General features: G+C 41.6%; 1 protein-coding gene across 3 annotated transcripts in view; it reads right to left on the bottom strand.

Annotated features, from left to right (window-relative positions):
• PRKCA (protein kinase C alpha) overlaps positions 1-20810 on the bottom strand; it is a 405570-nt gene that overhangs the window by 244171 nt on the left and 140589 nt on the right. For 2 of the 3 annotated variants that reach the window (XM_044746178.2, XM_014848021.3), the window contains exon 3: positions 6505-6587. The exons of the other annotated variant lie outside the window; for it this stretch is intronic. In XM_044746178.2, coding sequence (XP_044602113.1) covers positions 6505-6587 — 83 coding nt within the window. The remainder of the gene's footprint in view (positions 1-6504; positions 6588-20810) is intronic. 3 annotated transcript variants of the gene reach the window in all.

Consider the following 20810-nt stretch of genomic DNA (forward strand, 5'->3'; position numbering starts at 1 on the left):
TTCAACCGCCACATTTATAAATGAGAAAACCAAAGTCTAGAAAGGTTTTCAGTGACGCGGCAGGGCAGGATTCCCAGTGCAACTCCGGGACTCTTTTCATCTCACTCTGCTGAATTTTAAATGCCACTTTTTTGCGCCTGCACCTTGTACAAATCTCACTTTGCTTTGTCAATTCAGGAACATAAAAATCTTTTGGGTGTAACTGGGTTTGCTCACAAAACTGTCTGATTTCCATATTAAGTGTAAAAGTGCACGTTGAGAAAATAGGAGATTTGCTAATTAATCTTATCACTAGATTTATTTCAAATGTTTTGAGTTTTGTTATAAATGAAGCTTTGAAATGTTGAATTTTAAACATGTTAGCAGCCTTTTTTATTTGATCAGTTTCTAAGACACCAAAAAGAACTTGAAATAGGAGAATTCTCAAGATTGTAGTCAAGAGAAGAAAGCCATTTTGCTTTCTGGACATAGAGCCTTCCGCAGGGCCCAGCTTTGCACCGGACATTGCTTTTGCTTTGTAGCAATTTGTGCCATAAGTGCCATTTTTGGTTCTAAGTGTTTGCAGTCAATGCTCTCAGCTTCTTCAAATGGCTCAGGTTGATGGTCTTCACAGACTTGAAGATGTACCCAGATCAGAAGCAAGCTTCCCTACCTTTTGAGGAGTTAATTAATTTCTCCATTTGTGTCCTTCCAAACATTCTGGCAGGCGCCAGCTAACTTGTGACGCTGCCTCCGTGGACGCTGGCTGTCTCCCAGGTGAGGGACGGCGATGATCCAGGAAGTTATTTTGAAGTCACCTGAATTCTGTTCAATCGTATGGCTGAGAGAGGAGAAGTGCAAAGCACTACGTGAATAGTTTCTCCTCAGACAGGCCAGAGGCACTGGAGAAGATGTACACGGCAAATGGAAAGAGAATGGTTAAACAAAAACGTAAGGGACACTCCGGGTGCTTTAAGCCTTTTAACGGATCACCCCTTCCCCTTATACTTTCTCAAACGTCCACACGGCCAACACACAGAGCAAACCTTCCAAAGATTATGTTTAAACAATTGTTTACGATGTGTCATTTTATACATATCACTTAAGAAACTTCTCTCTCCCTACAACTTTACAGATTGAAAGGGTGTGTACGTGTGTACACTGTGGCTTTAAGAGCATGACTCAGATTGGTACGATTCTCTAAAAGCGCCACTTTACAGTTTTTCTCACTTAAGGAACAGAAAAAACTGAAAGTATGGAAGAAAAGGATTTAACGTGTTAATAAATATATACACCCTCATGTACACACAGGTACGTACCGGAAGGCCAAATACCCCATTTTCCCTCTAGCAGGGTGGGCTCCACAGAATTTAAGATGAAAGGAGACTGTTCTAAGAACAGGGAGGAGTTCCAAACTGAAGGACGAAGAGGCTGGTGAGCTGAAATTCTACCAAGTGAAGGGAAGAAGTCTGAGGGGAGCCAGCCCTGAAGAAGCCACCACCAGCCCTCTCCTAGTCCTCCTCAGCCCCTCGCGGCCAAAGGAGGGAAGAGAAACCAGAGGGGCAGGCGATCAACGGCAGCTGACGAAATAACAGCACTTTCTTTTTTTGAGGAAGATTAGCCCTGAGCTAACATCTGCTGCCAATCCTCCTCTTTTCGCTGAGGAAGACTGGCCCTGAGCTAACATCCATGCCCATCTTACTCTACTTTATATGTGGGACGCCTACCACAGCATGGTGTACCAAGCGGTGCCATGTCCACACTTGGGATCCGAACTGGTGAACACTGGGCCGCCAAGAAGTGGAACGTGCAAACTTAACCGCTGTGCCACCTGCGCAGGCCCCTAACAGCACTTTCAAAGAGCAAAGTCACAGTGACCACCCCCATGCCCCCAGGCCAAACAAGGTAATACTCCTGCTTCTACCATCCATGTCCTAGTTCATGTCTTAATGGCAGCGGGGGGCGGGGGGGGCAAGAGTGGGGCTATTGATCTGTTTTGTCTTATTTCTTTGTTGTCTTATAAAATCTCGGATGCAGGGCAGGGGTGCTGGGCAGAGCCCCAAGCTGCATTCTGGGGCCACACACCTGGAAACACAAATTCTGCACCCACTCAAAGTGCCATTCCAACACCAAGTGGGAAGAGTGTTGCTTGTTCTGTGAGCCAGGTACCCAGCAGCTCTCACCCCTTCTTTCCAGCTTCAGAGTCCCGGCTGCAAAGACTCACAGGATCAGTGAATGAGTTAACCTTTAATGTTAGGTTCTTTGCAAGTCTTTCATTTTCCTTTCTTCTCTACTCAATGTGCATGGGGTTGCACTTGGAGTCTCAGAAATCTTGGCTTTTCTCTCTAGACATGCTAGCAGAAAATGTCTGGCAATAGAACACTGCTCCTCCAGCGGGGCGGGGCAGGGAAGCTGAGAAACTGGCCTGATGATTTTCAGGGGGTCCTTCCACTGAACCCAGAAGCCCATTCTCCTCCAAGCTTCCCTGCACTTCTGCATCCATTCAACTAGACTGTTTCTTGAGTGTTGAAGATTATCTTTGTTCAAGTATAACTGTATTCCCATCAGGTTATTGCAACCTGGGTATGCTATTTTATTTTTCGGTACTTCTTTCCTTTCATCTTAAAGATGGCAGAGCAGGCGCAGTATTTGTAGATTTCACAGGGTTTGTCACTTCTTTCTCCCCGTCTGTGAATGCTCTGGAGTCTGCTGAGCTCAATGAAGGCATTATTAAGCAGCACATGAACTGTGCATCTTAAATATTCGTCATGGTATGAAAAAAAAAGTCTTAATTTAAAAACTTTAAATTTTCCGGGAAAAAAGCTTGGAGTAGGTTTTTTCTCTTAAATTATATTTCACTTTTCTTGATCCTTCCATTCTTTTAACTGGCCTTTCTCATGCCCTTTAGCACTTTTCTAAACATCTGAATAGAACTTTGAATGATTACACCAGGGGGTAGATATCAACGTGTTCCAGTGACAGCACAAGCAGACCGAGAACCTCTCCTCTCTCTTTTCCTTCACGGCCAATACCCTCGAGAGAGTCAACCTTAAACCTACTGGATACGCAAAGGACAACATGCGATCATTTATGCCTTCCCTCAATATGCCTCAGTCTCCTCATCTATAAAATAAGTCTAACCTAGATAAATCTTTAACACCCTTTCCAGCTCTATAATTCTATGATTTTAAAACTTATTCAAAGAAGGATAAAATGAGAAAATCCTACCATCTCAGTTCAGCTCTGTGCCCTGATACCTTCATGCTTTTCCAACTTTCTCCCTGGTGCAGTTCCATTCGGGCATCTTACAGATTTGGAAAAAAAGAAGTAAGATCATCCTTCATATGGACAGAAGACACTTCTCCTGGCCTGGCTGCAGAACGCCCTAATCAAAGTCTCTTAATGCCAAGAACCAAAAGGTAAATTTTCTCCTTGAAAGAGAATGCACAATCCTTCGTGAATCAGACAAGCAGGACTGGCTGATTCTTTGTACCTCTTTAATATCTCATGTACTTCCTTCTCTCTCATGTTAAAAAAATTCATCTCTTATCTTCACTTTCAAGGATATTAAATTGTGAACCTCAGCGTCTACAGCAAGTCAACACAGAATGAGAAGGAACAGAACTCAGCTGAACATCAGCTCACAGGTGTGCCTCCCATACTCTTTCACAGCAAGCTTTCTGCCTGGCTCTGGGCTCTATGAGTAAGGGGACCACAAAATCATCCCAAGAGGATAAAATTTCTAAATGTGAAAGAGGCTGCTAAACAACAGGCATTAATCAATCTACAGCAGGCATAAACCAAGTTACCTATCTGTGCATAATTATCAGAAGCTCACAGCGAATTCATAACAAAAATCACAGACCTGATGAGCAAGCTAGGAAGAAATCTCTAAATCAGCATCACTCTCTCCTGGATTTCCTCCTACTGCCCTGCCCTTCCTCTCCCATCTGATGTGCTGGAGTTCCTCAGAGCTCTCTCTTGGGCCCTAATCTCTTTCCTTCTGACTCTATACCCTCTCTCTAGGCAAGATGATCTACTCCTATGGCTTTAAAAAAGGAAAAAAGGGGTCTTTATCTTCAGGACACACCCCACTTCCAACCTCCACACCAACATGCACAACAACTGTCTTCTCAATGTCAGACTTCACAAACTGAACATGTCCAAAGAGAAACCCTTGATCTGCCCTATCCCAAGATCCCAAATATGGTCTCCCTCCAGAAGCTCCATGGCCTTAAAGCACCTCCATCCATTCATGCATTTGGGCCAGAAACTTAGAAGTCCTTCTCAATATCCCCACCTCCCTGATCCCACAATGGCCAAGAACTGCTGATTCAGCTCCTAAATGTAACTTGAATGAATTCACTCTGTCCATCCCCATTGCCTCCACCTACTCCAAGCTCCCATCATCTTGCCCTGGAGAGTAGGCACCTCTGTGCTGGTTCTCTACCCTTTGATATTGCCACATGTTCACCTGTACATCAAGCCCACTTCCGACCCCAACCATTTCCTACAAGGCAACCAGAGGAACCTTCAGAAGATGCAAGCAGGATCACATCATTCCTAGTTTAAAACCTTTCCCTGGGCCCCCACTGCTCCTAAGATTGTGTTCAAAATCCTTAACTAGATATCTGATGCCCAACCTGCTCAGTTTCTCTCATATGTTGAACTCCTTCCCACAGAGTTTTCTTACTTGCTCTTCTCTTTGTCTGAAAGAGTCTCTTACAGGGATCTTTATGTCCCAGTGCAAGCACGCGCGCGCACACACACACACACACACACACACACATTCCTTTTCTCCTGCCTATCTCCTACTTATTCCTGAAGCCTGGTTTAAATGACATTTCCTTGGGGAAGCTTTCTGATCACCCAGAGTAGGTCTCTTAGGTAAATGTGCTCAGAACACCTATAACCTATTTTAATTAGTGATATTTTAAGGTCTATCTTCCCCCATATTAAGTACTCAATAAAGAGTACTTAACCAAAAGAATGAAGATATGGAAGGAGGAAGGTGGAGGAAGAGAGGCGGGTCAGGAAAAAACTACTTAAACTCCTGTAGCCTGCCCACACTTCCTACCTATTCTTGATGGGGCAAAACAGGAAGAGATAGAAGAGAAGTGAGGAAAGATAAAATGGAAGGATGAAGTTGGGAATAATGAGCAAGGAGCTGAAAGGATCACCACATGATGCTTCAGGTCAACTTTCCAAAAAGTTGGTACTCTTCATTTGCATCTATTTTTATCTCTAAAATGCCCCAAGTGGAGAAAATATTCCAGAAAGAAAGGGAGTATGGCAAGGGTGGGGTGGATGACACTAACTAGGTTTTTTGTATACAGGCAAGTCCCTCAGCATTCATGGACTTCGGCTTCCTGGTCCATGAAGATTTAAAACAAGATGATCTCTGAGGTCCCCTCTGGCTCCCACATTCTGTGAGTCTTAGTGGGATGGTGGTGGCCCAGAGCTGTGGCACCCACTCTATGCTGCCACCACTAGCATTTTAACTGAAACATGGCACGCCCCTACACCAAGGGTGGAATGGTAAGTTCCTTCATTACATGTGTTAAAACAACGCAAAGCTCAGAGCTCACCATGAACACACCCGCTTCTGAGAAGGAAGGAATTCAGCCCTGCCTCCACAGCGAAAGCCACTCTGAGATCAAAGTTTCCAACGGAAATAAGTGCCAAAGGTAGGAATCACTTGAAGCACATAATGTCAGTATTAGTGACTAAAATTGGATCCAGTAAAAGCAATTCAGAATAAAAATGTCTACTCTTCCAGGCTTCTCCTGCAAAAAATTTGTTTCAGTTAAAATATTATTTTCCCTGTAACAGCCCAAGTTTCTTTCCACTCGATATATTTTAGATTGCTATTTCCCCAGCCTCCTAATTCTCCCTCCCTTTTGCTGATCCCATTTTTCAGTAAACAAGAGATGCAACAGAGATGCTCAGTAGAGACAGGCAGAATTAGAAGACAAATAAATGAAATTGTGTGTTCACACATGGGCGGCTTAGGGATCATTTGTTCAGTGAAACAGATACTAAATTATTTAAATCAACAGTAGCATTTATAATACATAACGAAAAAGCAGCAAGGATCTCATGAAGCAAACTAGAAATAGTATGTTACAATGACCAAGAGCAATGATGGTCCTATTAGTAAATAAACCATCAGGAATAAACTGAAGGGTAATCTATGTTCATTGTAAAATTTGTCAACATTTTCAGAAAAGAACCGCGTTGTGTTTGTGAAAGCTATTACTATAAATTTGGTGGATTTAGTCCATGTGACTGCCCAGAGTGAACAAGGGCAAGCTAACAAGAAATGCTTCTCAGATTCCTGAGTAGTCCTGCCAGGGCTCAAAAGGACTACACATCTGTTCATGAGTAAAAGCCAAAGTCGCATGAGATTAATTGCTAAGTCTTCCATTTAGAGTTTGTGCCAAAACAACAGTTGTACAGGCATTAAAAAAATACTAAACTCAGAAACCTGCATTAATATCAAATAATAGTTTCCAGACTACTTACATCAGTGTCGGGTCCCTTATCCGCACCCGGACAAGAAAAAGTAACAAATTCATGGCACCTCTTGTGGACCACAAAGCAGCAAACTGGTGGGGAGAAAAGAAAACTAAAATTAGAATAGTCTAGATTGAATAAACCAGCTTTTGTTTTCCAAACAGAGCTATGTGCTGTTAGAAATCAATTTAATTTCAATACAGACAGAATCTCAAATAGCACTCAGAAGACATTTCATTTGAGACTCAGCAACATTTGGTATTGATTGGAGTCATAGATAATAGAGTCACAAAAGGCCAACACCGACAGGGGCCAAGGAGACCTAAACCATAGTTCCTATTCTTTAAAGTTGAGGGAGAGAGGGCCAGAGATTGTAAGGCAGTTCCCCAAGGTATAAACAGGAATCAAAATTTAAAGGACTTTTCACGGTCCTATACCAACACACACGTATATAAATGTCTATAAATGTTACACCCTGTGGGTCAAATAAACTATAAAAAGAATAACTGAACATAAATAATATATGGCTATCCCTAAACTTGGGTTGCAGAAATTCCTCAGAATTCTGAACTTATGGAACTCATTAAGACGAAAACCCAGCCTACAGAAAACAGCCCTTTGAAATGAAAAGTCCGGGAACACCCTCACACCTTCTTGTATCTGCCTACTTGCCATAGTCGCTGTCACCAGTTGGGGGTCTTCTCACAAATCTACCAAAATCCACTACACAGCCAATATTTCCCAAGCTCAACGTGGTTTTGATAAATAATTCTGAAGATGAATCAATAAAAGAATTGTTAGAGAAATTAATAAGTAATCCCCTAAGAAATTTTTATGAATAGTAGTAATGTAGAAGATAAAAAACAATGACCTAGTTAGTCCTTCCTCAAAAGCTTGAAGTCTAGCTCCAAAGGGCTGAATCCACTACGCTATTGTTCTTTGTTGAATAACAACATGCTAAAAACAATACACCCTGAGAAAAACCGGGCAAGTCCCAAGTCTTCACTGCAGAAGGAAGGCTAGAACTTCCCAGATTCTTGGCCCACATGCTCTTTTCTTCCCTCACCAACGATACTGGAACTCAATGCACATGTGTCAGTAGATGAAGCCAACTGAAGAGGGCCAGTCGTCTCAGGGGATGGGATAGGATGGCAGGTTTGCTGAGAGCTGAGATCCCAAAAGGAGATCAAGTACTGAGCCCAGTATTAAGGGGATACTTAGAGCCCAATCAGAAGCCAAGTATTTCTGATAAGCGTTGGCAGCCACTGAAAGGTTTGAACAAGAGTAACACAGACAAAAGCAGTGCTTTAGAGGGGCAAATGGTGATGATAGGAAGAATTTAATGGAATAGATTTGGGCCATAAGGCCCAGTTAGAAGCCTCTTGTATAGTCTAGGAATGAAAGTAATTGCCCATCATTACTCAGTCTGCTCAGAAATGGAAGTAATAAACGCCAGAGAAATTGCAGAAGAACTGATGGGACTTGCCAACTGACCACAGATTTATTGAGCATCCTATTATGTGTCATTTTGATGGGTCCTTTCACATGCATTATCTAATTGAACCCTCATGACACTACTTCATATGCTTCAGCATCTACATTTTATGGAAGGGAAAACATTGTGCAAATCCCTAGCATCTAGTACGCTGTAAGAACACGATATTTGTGGACAGACAAGAGGATGGGAGAGCACAAATGGATAGATGGACAAAGAGACAAATGAGGGTCTTGCCTAAGTCACTCTCCTACTATGTAGTGCAGCCAGGCTCGTACTAAGATTTGCTTGACTCCATAGCCCCTTTTCCTTCCACTGTCTCATATCCATGTACAGGGGCAGAAAAGATATTAGAGGGGATACCAAGATTTTGCACGAGTGACAGAAAAATAGTACATGACAAAAAGAGTTATGTATATACATAAATACACATACATATGAAGCCCAGAGGATGAAGATGTGGGTATGCCATGTCAGGGAAATAGGATAAGAGATAACTGTTTTCTTCTAAGGCAGTCATAATTCAATGTCACTGTAAAAGTACTTTTTTTTTTTTTTTAAAGAAAATGTAGGCTTGGCATGAGCAGACAGAACTGGACAAAGGAGGGAACCATCCATAGGAAGGTGACACCAGAAGATCTTTTAAAGAGCATCCCTTTAGAAGCAGAGATGCCCTGTGTGAGGGGTTCTCCTTGGCTGCCTGCCACACTCACCACACCTGCCCACTGTGTACAATCGGGGTAGGAGAAAGTGACTGAAGTGATGGAGAAAAGAGCTGCCCAGGCAGAGTCAAACCCTGCAAAGGGCAGCACTTCACTCCTACAGGCCCTCAGGGCAGTGGCCTTTCCACTGTGTTTCTGCTAAAAGCATCTCCATTGCAACACTCTCCAAGGATAGATAATAAAGCAGTGCTGTGATGGCGCAAATTAATCTCATCTGCTTGCTCTCCCCAGGCACAAAGTCAACCATCATTTGCTGGAATTAGAAAGATAAATTACTAAAGGAAAAGGGTCACAGGAGCATTATTTCCTCATCATAGTTTATTATGGATATAGTGTTTTGAAGGGAAAATAAGCATTCTGATTCTCTACTTAATTGTTCAAACATTTGGGTCTTTTATCTTTTGTCTTCTGTTTTTTTCAAAACCATCTCTGCATTCAGGTGAACACTTAAGAAAACCTACATTTATCAAATCCCTTTGGAACGATAGTTTGTTTTCGGTATCTGTTCTTTCTAGCCCCATTTACCCATCAATGCAAGCGTAAATCTCCAGCTGGAAGTATTTCTATTGTACGCCTCAAAAAGTCTCTCACATCCAATTTTATCCTAGGAAGAACCAGGCCCTCACTGCACAGTATAATTTCCAAGAGCAGCAAAAAGTCCTATCTACCCCAAAATTACTTCCTCCCAACCTGCCTCAGCAGCCCCCTCTCCTCAAGCTTTCCATGAGAGTTGCACATCTAGAAGTGACTGGATTCATCCAAGAGGAGGTAGAGAGAAGGGTCATGTGTTTCCAGAGACACATTCACACATGTGAGTTATCTGAGGGATAAAGACCCTGTAGGCCTGTTCGAAGACCCACAATTCAGAACAAATGAAGAAAGAGAATGTGCCCATGCCTGGGTGACTCTAAAGAGACAGCCAGGTTACCCGCTCCCCTAACCCAGCCCCAGCAAGGGAGGCTTGGTGTTGGCTGACTCTGGCGGGATGCAGCACTTGCCTGGGAAAGGCTGTCCCAGAAAATTGAGCCAGGGCCAGAGATTCCAAAATCACTGATGGCTGGCCTTGATCCTTGGTTTCAAGTTCCAAACTAAACGGAGTAGTGCATATTTTGTAAGACAATATAATGCAAACAGTTGAGAAGTCTTGCTAATGTAGCTGAAGAATGAGGAAAAGACTGGCTTAATAAAACAAGAAAATGCGCTGGGGTTGACCTGGAGATGGATAGCACAGACTTTCCTCAAGCCAAAAATTAGGATCTATCATTTTTATCCTTTTTATTTGAAATTCTAGAGGTCTTCATCTCACCATCTTAAGTGGAACAAGGGGAACTGGGGAGGAGGGGGGAATAAGGTGGAGCCTGCCCCACACTACACTTTCCGCCAATAGTGGCCTGGCCTTAGCAGGGAGGATGGTAACCTTAAGACAGCAGCCACTCAGTTGGAAGAAGTGCAGACATGTGTCACGGCAGATTCCTCCTGCTCCATGGTTTGTCCTGAGCCTGAGCCCTTGGCCCTTAAACAAGCCTTTGCTTAAGCAAGCACAGGCTGGCCAATAAGACCCTGAGATGGAGCCTCATTTTCAATGACTTTGGGTTGCCTCTGCTTGTATAACCAAATGAGAGGTTTTAAAATATAAGGCTATCCTGCAGCTTAAAGTCACAAAGTAAATCTTCATTCAATTATTTTCTAAGTACTAAATTGCTCTCCTCTAATCCTCTATGTGATATGCTGATGCTGTCCAACAGTGAAGGATGACACATGAAATATACAAATCACGCTAAGCAAATGACGTGGGAGGACAAAAAACAATAAAAACCACAGGCCAGGCCAAATAATGATTTTTAATGTTAACTGGGTTTAAAATTGAGAATGTTCAGTCTACTGATCCACGTCACACGCTAATCTTACTTACGGAAGTTAAATAAATGGAAATTAAGGAGGGCTTTTGCCATCTGTCCAAAGGTATGTTTCAGAGACACAACAAATAACGGTCACCTACGTTTGGCTCAAGAACTCATAAAAATTTTCAAAAAGAATAGCGGTGTGTGGTAATGCTGCCATGTTGATATTAACAGTAGCTCTCTCTCATGCTTTGTAGTTTAAGATAAAAATGATAGATCCTAATTTTCAGCTTGAAGAAACCAGCAAAAACCAGCAAAGGGCAAACTGGAAGTCAAATACTCAGTGTGGGAGAGACAACACTCCCCTCTGACAATGTTTCCCCATGAATTTGATAAGAGCTGATGTAACTATAATGAGTCTTGACCCATTAGACACACATAGGGGACCTGAGAGTGCTTTGTTTCTGTGTCAATGTCATCATCACGCAGATGGATGAGTTGGGGCTCATGGTACTGGACAATGTTTCCTAGAGCGACCTTGGGAAAATGGTAAACCAGAGACGTTTTCCATACTCCATTCACGCATAGAGCTTTACTAAAAAAAGACCCTGGTGAACTGATGCTACATGTTCAAAGGAATCAGCTGCAGCTAAGTGCTTCCTGCTCAGCACTGCAAGATCATCAATACAAACTCCTGCCTAGGAATGCCACCAACACTGACCACACACAAATCAAGTAGGTGCAGCAATGGCTCCAGCCTGAGAGAAAAGTTCAGTTAAAGGTAATTAATCACCACTTCATACCCACTAGGAAGGCTATTCTTAAAAGAAAATATAAAATAACAACTGATGGTGAGGATGAGGAGAAATTGGAACCCTTACCCACTGCTTGGGAGAATGTAAAATAATGCAGTCGCTGTGGAAAACAGAATGGCCATTCTCAAAAACTTAAACACAGAATTATCATATGATACAGCAATTCCACTCCTACGTATATACCCAAAAGAACGGAAAGCAGGGACTCAAACAGATATCTGCACACCTACGCTCTTAGCAGCATTAGTCATAATAGTCAAAGGTGGAAACAACCCAAATGTCCATCAACAGGTGAATGGATAAAGAAAATGTGGTGTATCCATACAACATAATATTATCCAGCCTTAAAAAGGAGGAAAATCTGACACATGCTACAACATGGAGGAACCTTGAAAACATTATGCTAAGTGAAATAAGCCAGACACAAAAAGACAAATATGGTATGATTTCACTTATTTGAGGTCCCTAGAGTAGTCGAATTCACAGAGACAAAGGAGAACACAGGTTTTTACCAGGGGCTGGGGGAAGAGGGGAATGAGGAGTTAGTGTTTAATGGGGACAGAGCTTCTTTTTGGGAAGATGAAAAGAGTTCCAGAGATGGATGGATGCATAACACTGTGAAGGTACTTGAGGCCACCTAACTGTACACTTAAAAATGGCTAAAATGGTAAATTTTGTTATGTATATTTCACCACAATAAAACTAAGTAATTCATCAACTGGGAATGATATTTATGAAATTACACACAAGAGGCACAGCCTTGTAGTCTTGCTTATGTGAATTTCCTACGATCATTCGTGTTCACAGTTGAGTTAGTCATAAAACCAAGAAAAAAATATTTGCTTCCATTGCACAAAACTCTAAATAAGGTCAGTACCAGAAGAGAGTTGGGACAGGGGAAAATTCAGACTTCAGAGCAAAGGATTCACTGGACCGTGGAAGATCAGAGATGAACTCCTCCAACCCTCACATCTCACTTGCGAACAATAAATGTCAACAATGATGATGGAAATGAGGACCTTCAGATGGCAGGCCTGGCTCTCCTACCAAATCCTTGGGACGCTTTGTCACTTAATCTATATGTAAAATGAGATTATCGCTATTTACACTTGACATGGATTGCCATGTTCATTGAGGGGAAAAATATATATACTGCTATGTATCACTTTCCATTTCTCCTTTAAAAATTAATTTCCCTTCCCTTCATCCTCAAGTCCACATCATTTCAAATTCAGGTCAGTCATGTAAAATGGGACATATGCATAAAAATTCCCTGTTATCCAAAATTAGTATAGGGGAAAGTCATTATGTAACACATCCTGAATGCAAGGAAGAACCTACTAAAGGTAATAGTTTGGCTTTGGAACAGAAGACTGGTAGCTGAGCTTCCCTGAGTTCCTTTTTTTAAATACAGAAACAGTTGCCATCATGTGAGATGGTTTTAATTAAATTTTGCTTAGCTGGAAGGGATTAATGAAAGGTAACGTCACGTCAGAACACAACGAAATGAAAATCTCTAAGGCAAGGGAGCTGCTTTCAGCTTTGTAGGGAAAGTAATGAAAAACTGAGCTTATATTATATTTGCATGTTAAAAGAAAATTATTGGTTTCAGATTTGTAACAATGAAAACAGTCTTCTCATGGGATACACGTTCAAGTTGTATGAAAACAAATCAAATCAATGTGCTTTATCACATATTATAAGGAATGCCATTCTTCAGGCAGTGCACTGATTCTCACTTAGAATTTGTGCACACACTCTTCCCCAAATCCCAGTATTCCCACTTCTACAGGCACCCTTCTCCCTGTCCCCAAGAAAATCATCTTTAACCTTTTCCTCGACTTCCTTTTCTCTAATGTCACCAAGTCCTACTGATGCTTCCTTTTTGCATTCCTTCCTGGTTGGACGTGAGATAGATTCTGAAGAAAAAGCTGGAATACTGAATATGAGGTGTGAAGGAAAGAGAGTCAAAGATGGCCGCTAGGTTACTGGCTAGAGCAAAAGCTTTTGCCATCTTGCAACCAAGAGGGGAGGTTTAAAGTGAAACTGAGAGCAAGAAGACTAAGGAGAGAGAAAGGAAGAAACCAGATCTTGGTGTTGACATGGCACTCACCTCCAGACTTTTCAGGCATGGGAACCATCAAATACCTTTTAAAAAATTCATTTCCTTGATACATACCTTCATATATACCATATAATTTAATATATCTGGATACATAGGATCCTATCAGACATGCTTTTTGTGTGTGTATGCTGGTTTGAATTGAGTTTTCTATACTTGCAACCGAAAGAATCCTCAATGATAAAGAGAGAATTGGCAGGTTGTAAGAGATGAAAGGAGGAGACCACGAGGTATGAAAGAATTAACCTGGACATAGGGACACCCAACCTGGGTAAGCTGTTCACAGGAATTACACAGGTGGAAGGAGAAGAGACGATTCTTTGTGTTGTTTAGCCAAGGGTTTCAGTTTTAGACAAGTTGAATATAACATGCTGGGGGGGTCACCCAGATAGCTGCGTCAGGCAAGCAGGTGGAACTTCAGGGTGAGAGGTCACAAGACAGCTGGGAACTGCAGACCAAGTTTTGAGATACACCTGCATGGCTGACCAGCTGGAGGCAAGGTGGTGAATGAGAATGCCAAGCAGTGGGGGGAGTCCTGGGGACATCCGCATTTGCAGTTGACGGTGGTAAGAGGGAGGTGGTCTGGGAGGTGACAGGAGAGAGTTAGGAGAGAGCTGAGAAGCAAGAACTTCAAGGATGGTCAGGCAATCACCAGTATAGATGGTTTCCCCAGGGCCAGGTAGAAAAGATGAGATTTGATGATTACTGGCCCATTATGGCCCCAAAGCCACACCCTTGGAAGAATGTAGATAATGACAGCAACACATATGCCAATAGGTAATTGCTAACCTGTCTCCCCCCCCCCTTTTTTTTTTTTCTTATTTCAACTTATTCCCAAGTTCTTCAACTCAGAACTGAAATAGAATAGACTTTTCTGACACCAACTATCAATATACGGTAATAAAATCTTAATACCTTAAGTAACTATAGTATAAAGGTCTAACTATTTTATGGAAAAAGAAAATCCCTTAAATGTAAGTATATAATCATGTGAACGTGTTTGAAGAGAAATCCTAAGGTTTGGTTTTTAAGCTCAGATACTGCACTGTTTCAGTGCTGATTTCAAAATCATCTAAAGAATCCAATTTTGCTTGTAAGCTCATAAGGGCATGGAGCCTTCCTAACTTGACAATATGAGCTCCATGAACATCCACAACCAAATGCGCATTTGGGGTTTCCTCATTTTGACCCTTAAAAAAAAGTATTGCACACACTCAACACAAGGATTCATCAAGCCTACAATACCAGACTTTTCTCTGCAATATGTCTTTAAAGACTTCATTCTTTTAGAGCAGTTTTAGGTTCACCACAAAATTGAACGAAAGGTATAGAGATGTCCCATACACACCCTGTCCCCATACATGCACAGCCTCCCCCACTGTCAACATCTGCACCAGAGTGGTACCTTTGTTACAGCTGATGAACCTGCATTGACACATCATAATCACCCAAAGTCCATAGTTTACATTAGGGTTTGCCCTCACTGCAGTATTTTTTTTTTTTTTAAGGAAAATTAGCCCTGAGCTAACATCTGCCGCCAATCCTCCTCTTTTTGCTGAAGAAGATTGGCCTTGAGCTAACATCCATACCCATCTTCCTCTACTCTATGTGTGGGACACCTGCCACAGCATGTCTTGACAAGCAGTGCATAGGTCTGCGCCACGATCTGAACCGGTGAACCCCAGGCCACTGAGCGCACAAACCCAACTGCTATGCTAGCGGGCTGGCTCCCCACTGCAATATTTTTAAGTCTTTTATTTTTCAGTCTGGAATAACTTAAACTGGGGTTTGTGAGAGGCTTGCAATGAATTAAGGTTGAAGTGGGCTCCAGAACCACATACTGTGCCTTCTCTCCCCCGCTTCCAGTCTAAAACCTCCTTACTCTGGTGGAACAGGACCTGTTTCCTTTGCTCCAAGGTAACTCACGAAAAGCATCCCAACTCTTCCCCAGAATGGCAAGCAAAAGAAATCACAGCTCCAGAATTCTAGGAGGATGGAAGGTGGTAAAAACACTTGATGCAAAGGAAGAGTGAATTCCCACAGTGTAGATGAAACCTCTAGCGTATAACAATTCTAAGCAGCCTGTGGCACAAGTACTCAGCAGGGATAAACCTACTTCGTAGTAGGGTTGCAAAAATCCTACACTGGGACTTAAGTGTCGGAAGAAATATTCTGGAGACTGCAAGAGGCAATGTAATTACCTGAGAGTCTCTTTTTTTTCTCTTTTCTGTCTCTATAGCTAAATGTGTGTGTTTCTGAGTATGTCTATGCATCTTTCTGTGCAAGGCTTTTGGGGGAACATCATTCACTCTCTTACTCAGTAATTCAGCAAATATTTATTCAACATCTACTATATACCCATATTCTGCAAGGTATGAAGGTAAAGGGGTGGCCAAAACACAGTTTGTGCCCTTGGTGGGCTCAGGGTCTATTTAAGGAGAAAAACACGTCAAGGAGAACGTCTCTCTCACATCTTCTCTCTCTCTATTCCGCCATCCCTTCACCTCCCTTTATCTCCCGCTTTTTCTCCTTTAACTAGTTATAATGTACAAACCAGGATATGTTTTGTAATATTTATTATTGAATAGTTTTAGCTCTTTCTTCATTTTAATAGTGACGAAGTATGGCAGCCTGCCTTTTTCTGTCTTAAAAAAATTATATAAGTGAAATTACATAATGTCTGCAATTTGCTTTAGCAGACTCTCACAAGAAAAAAAGGTGGCAAGAGGAGAGATGAAACAAGATTGGTAAAAGATCAATTCTCAAAGCTGCACGATGGGTGTATGGTTTTTATCATTAACTGTTCTTGCTACTTTTGTAGATATTTGGAAAGGTACATGATAAAAAGGTGAAAGAAATAAGTTAATGGGTTGTTACAAATGTGGTCAAACTCTTTCTCCCTCGTCATTAAGAAACTATTATCTCAATATTTAAAAAGAGTTGGTCAGGAAAATCAGCAGAGACTTGAAAAATAATTTTCTTTTATAACAAGTAGGTCAAGAACAATCCCACAATTCTTTCATATGATAGAATTTATGATCTTGCAACAGTTGTCTTTCTACTTAGTCTCTGAAGCACATTCAGTGTAATTTATTATTTCTACTCATCTCTCCTATTCAGAATTGCCCAGTGAAAATGTCTGTCATCTGATCATTTCAGGTGTTAGCCATACTGTTACGGGTTGAATGGTGCCCCCTAAATTCCTATGTTGAAGTCCTAACCAGCAGTACCTCAGATCATGAAATTATTTGGAAATGAAGTTTTTGTAGATTTAATTGGTTAAGATGAGGTCACAATGACTTAGGGTGAGCCCCTAATCTGATGTGTCTGATGTCCTCATAAAAAGGGGAAATCTGGACAGACACACAAAAACGTCCTGAAGATGAAGGCAAAACTCAGGGTGATGCTTCCACAAGCCAAGGAAAGCCCCTGACTGCAGCAAATCACCAGACAAGGGGAGATTCATGGAGCAGCTTCTCCTGCCCAGCCCTCAGGAGGAAGCAACCCTGCCGACACCTTGATCTTGCACTTCCAACCTCCAGAACCGGGAGACAAACTTCCGCTGTTTCAGCCGCCTAGTTTGTGGTACTTGGTTCTGGCAGCCTAGCAAACTAACATACATACCCCCAGGCAGCTTTTAGAAAGTAAATTACTCAATAAATGAGAATTTTAATCAGAGGTAGGGGTGGCTGTGGGTGTGTGGTCAAGAAAACAGCAACACTCCGCTTCTCAAATGGAACCCAGGTTGCTAAGAGAAAGTAGAAGTCTAGAGTGTCAAGGTAAAGCTTTGTACATAAATCAACTTCAGGTCTCAACTAAGAGATATGAACAAGAGCAAGCAGTAAGAGCTTCTAGGCATTCTTCCCCAATACTTCCATGAGACAGCACATCTGTGTCCATAAAATCTACCTTCATCACCCATGAAGACTGAGGACAACTTTAAGTCCAAAGCAGCAACGAACAATTAACAAACTAATGAATCAGGGTTCTGTTCCCACTCCCACAGGGAAAAACAAGGGCCCACAAAGATTATGAGTGACCATAAGCAAAAAAATTATTTAAACCTAAATTGCTGATATGGAATGGAAATTGTGAACTTCAAAAATATCTGGGGCATTTATATAGACTCATTTATTCACAATTATAAATGAGTTTAATAAAGTCAGAACTCTTTAAGAGTTCAATACAAAGGTGTAATCAGAAGCCCAAAATTAAAATCATTGGCTTTTTGGGTATATGTCCTGCTTGATATACTAGCTAGTATTTGCAATCAAAATCCTAACAGCGACCACGTTTGCATGATGCTGCTGATTATACAAAGTACCTTCTTGGTCTTTAGTGGTGAGATAACGTAGGTTCCCACACAAGTGTAAAACCACCCAGAAGACAAACACTTGAAATCCTCAAGGGACCAAGAGCTCAGGGAAGCACGCTTTGGCCCGCACCTTTATGAAGGAATTACTAACTGAAAAGGCAGTCAGCATCGCTGCGAGTCTGAGAATAGAAACAGAGGAGACTTCAGTAGAAAGAATCTACTGTAGTGGTTTTCAAACTGTGCTCTCTGGAGGACTTTGGAGGACTGGGTGGGTGAGATTCAGGTCGTGACTCTTTCCTGCCTCTGTTCTTCTTTGGTCTAATCCTAGGCTACAGTCCTATTCTTAAGCCAAAGTTTTGATATCCCAGCAGTCTCACAAAGAGTCGACACCCTGAGCACATACTTGTTCAGTAAACAAGCCACTTGGTTACAGCTGAAGGTCAGAGCAAAACCAAGAACCATGTCTATCTCTCCGGTATTTGTAATTTCATAATTTATACCCAATCCACTTTCAAAATAAAATTGCATGTTTGTCCATTTGGCCACTCCTTCCACAAATACCCAGGAAGCTCTCAGTAGAAAGCCAGGAGGGCTGGCAGGCACGGGAGGACTCTGGGTTTAATAATGCACAATCCACTGGGGGCATCTGCTTAAACGAGATAGTAGAAGCCACCTGGGCAGAGATGGTGGAAGCCACCTGGGCAGAGATGGTGTGCTTGAGCGGTGAGAAGAGGAATCAGCAAAAGAGCAGAGACAGACCTAGGAGAGATGCAAGCAGACGGCCAGAAGCCCTGAAATCTGAAAGGTGGGAGCGTTTCAAGAAGGAGGAAGTTTTCAATAGTGTTACTCTCACAAGAAGTCAGCAAGTCTACTAGATCAGAGACCGGAGGATCACTGTCATACCCAGGTCATGGTTTTGGTAATGGAAAAAAAGACAAAGAAAATATAGGGGATGGCAGGAAAGCTGCTAGTAAAAAAAAAAAAAAACACAGGCATTCAGTTTAATTCAGTTCTGGTTAACAAATATTTACTGAGCAAAAGCTACACTCCAGATATGGCACTAAGCCTTGGTAACTGTAAGATCAATAAGACTCAGGTGCCTCCAAGAGCTTTGAGTCTAATTTGGGAGAGAAAGTCACAACTAGATACAGTCATGTATGTAAAGACGTTTCGGTCAACAAAGGACCACATGTACGATGGTGGTCCCATAAGATTAGTATCTTATAGCCTACGTGTATAGTAGGCTGCACCGTTTGGGTTTGTGTAAGTCCACTCTATGATGTTCACACAATGGCATCACCTGACGACGCATTTCTTAGACTATATCCCCATCATTAAGCGAGATGTGACTGCAATTTCAAGATCATGAAGTAAAATCTTCTCATTATGGGCTGTGAGCACGTGGAGAAGGGCTCTTCTCTCAGCCTCAGGTTCATGGAAGACTTGTGGCAGAAATGGTGCTGCTGCCAGGGCTGAAAAGGACAAAAGATCAAGGGACTTTTTCCCCACCAGTCATCGGATAGAGTTTTCAATAAAATCTATGTAAAATTATGAAAATAGGCATGGGCCACCTCCTGCAAACTACAGAGACAGGTAGTGGGGTCAGAGGAAAATAAAGCAATGATGGAAAGGAATGTGATTCATATCAACCAAGAAAATATTACTCCTGGTCATGGTTCACAGAAGGAAATTATGAAGTTGTGCCAAATATTTTAGTCAACACTCGTTTCAGAATCCAGTGTTCTATTTTTTTTGTTTGTTTGTTTCAGCCACATAATTACAAAGCTCCAGGGGGTAAGTTAGGGAAAAAAGTGTTTCATATTTAATGTTCTGGCTTGGCTGTGATTTCACTCAAAGTTGGAATAGGGGTGGGCACTGTCTCAAAATTGAAAGAAAGATGTTAAAGTTCAGTTAGAAACACAGGGCATAATGAAAGGAAACATGAACAGCCTTCCTTCTGGAATTAGAGGGTCACCACAGCGCAGTGGTGATTTTTAATTCTTAGGGATAAATACATACAGCAAGCTTCCATAAATAAAATGCTTTCACTTTCTTGAGATTGGGTGGAGCTTATGCAACAAAATCTGTTCACATTACTATGTAAATTTTTACCCAAGGAGCATTTCCATCAGCTTATCTTGGAGGACAATTCAAAAGAAGTCATGATACACTAATTACTTCTTCTTTATCAAGTATGCTGGGAACTAATAAAGCACCAGGGACGTGGAACACAACATGATTACAAAGCAATGAGGCCAGAAGTTTCCAAAAAAGAATTCGAAGGTGTCCAAGGGATTCCAATGCCCATGGGTAAGAGCGATGAGCAACCTGGGAAAGACCTAAGACGAGGGGACCAGAGAAGGTTCCGTACAAATAAGGACATTAGGCAGAGAGAGAAGCAGAAAAGCAATGAAAATTCAAAACAAAGCAAAGACCCACAACCTTACAAAACTAATATATTACATTTCCAAATCGCATGCCAGAAAATATAAGGCAAAGTAAATTTTAAAATAAATGACAAACTGTTCTCCAGGATTTTAAGACCAAAGTGCTTTTTAATCTACAGCTATACATGACGCTTCAGAAAACCTACATTTCACAATCACGATGTAAAGCTATTTCTTGATTTTAAAAGATGCATACCACTGTTTGTGCATGGGGACGAGTCTGCAAGGCAACCAAAGGCATTGTGTCTGGGATGATTTAATTTTACTTTTCTTTTTGTTTACCCATATCTATTCTAATTTTTCAACCATTAATGTATTAAGTAACTAATATAACTTTAAAGATGACATTCACAGTAACAAGCTGCAAGATTCTAAGGTGCTTTTTGAATCATCATCAGAAAAAATTAGTTTTAGCACATATTTAGAATTAAATTTGTCCTGTTATATTGTAAGTCTCCCAGGTATTTAATACAATTCCATGACTCATGGTGCTGGGTGCTCAGCCATGGGTCCACACGGAAATTAGATGACACAACTCGGAAATGCTCGAGGACAGTG

The sequence above is a fragment of the Equus asinus genome, chromosome 13 (genome assembly GCF_041296235.1).
Source record: "Equus asinus isolate D_3611 breed Donkey chromosome 13, EquAss-T2T_v2, whole genome shotgun sequence".
Classification (NCBI taxonomy): Eukaryota; Metazoa; Chordata; class Mammalia; order Perissodactyla; family Equidae; genus Equus; species Equus asinus.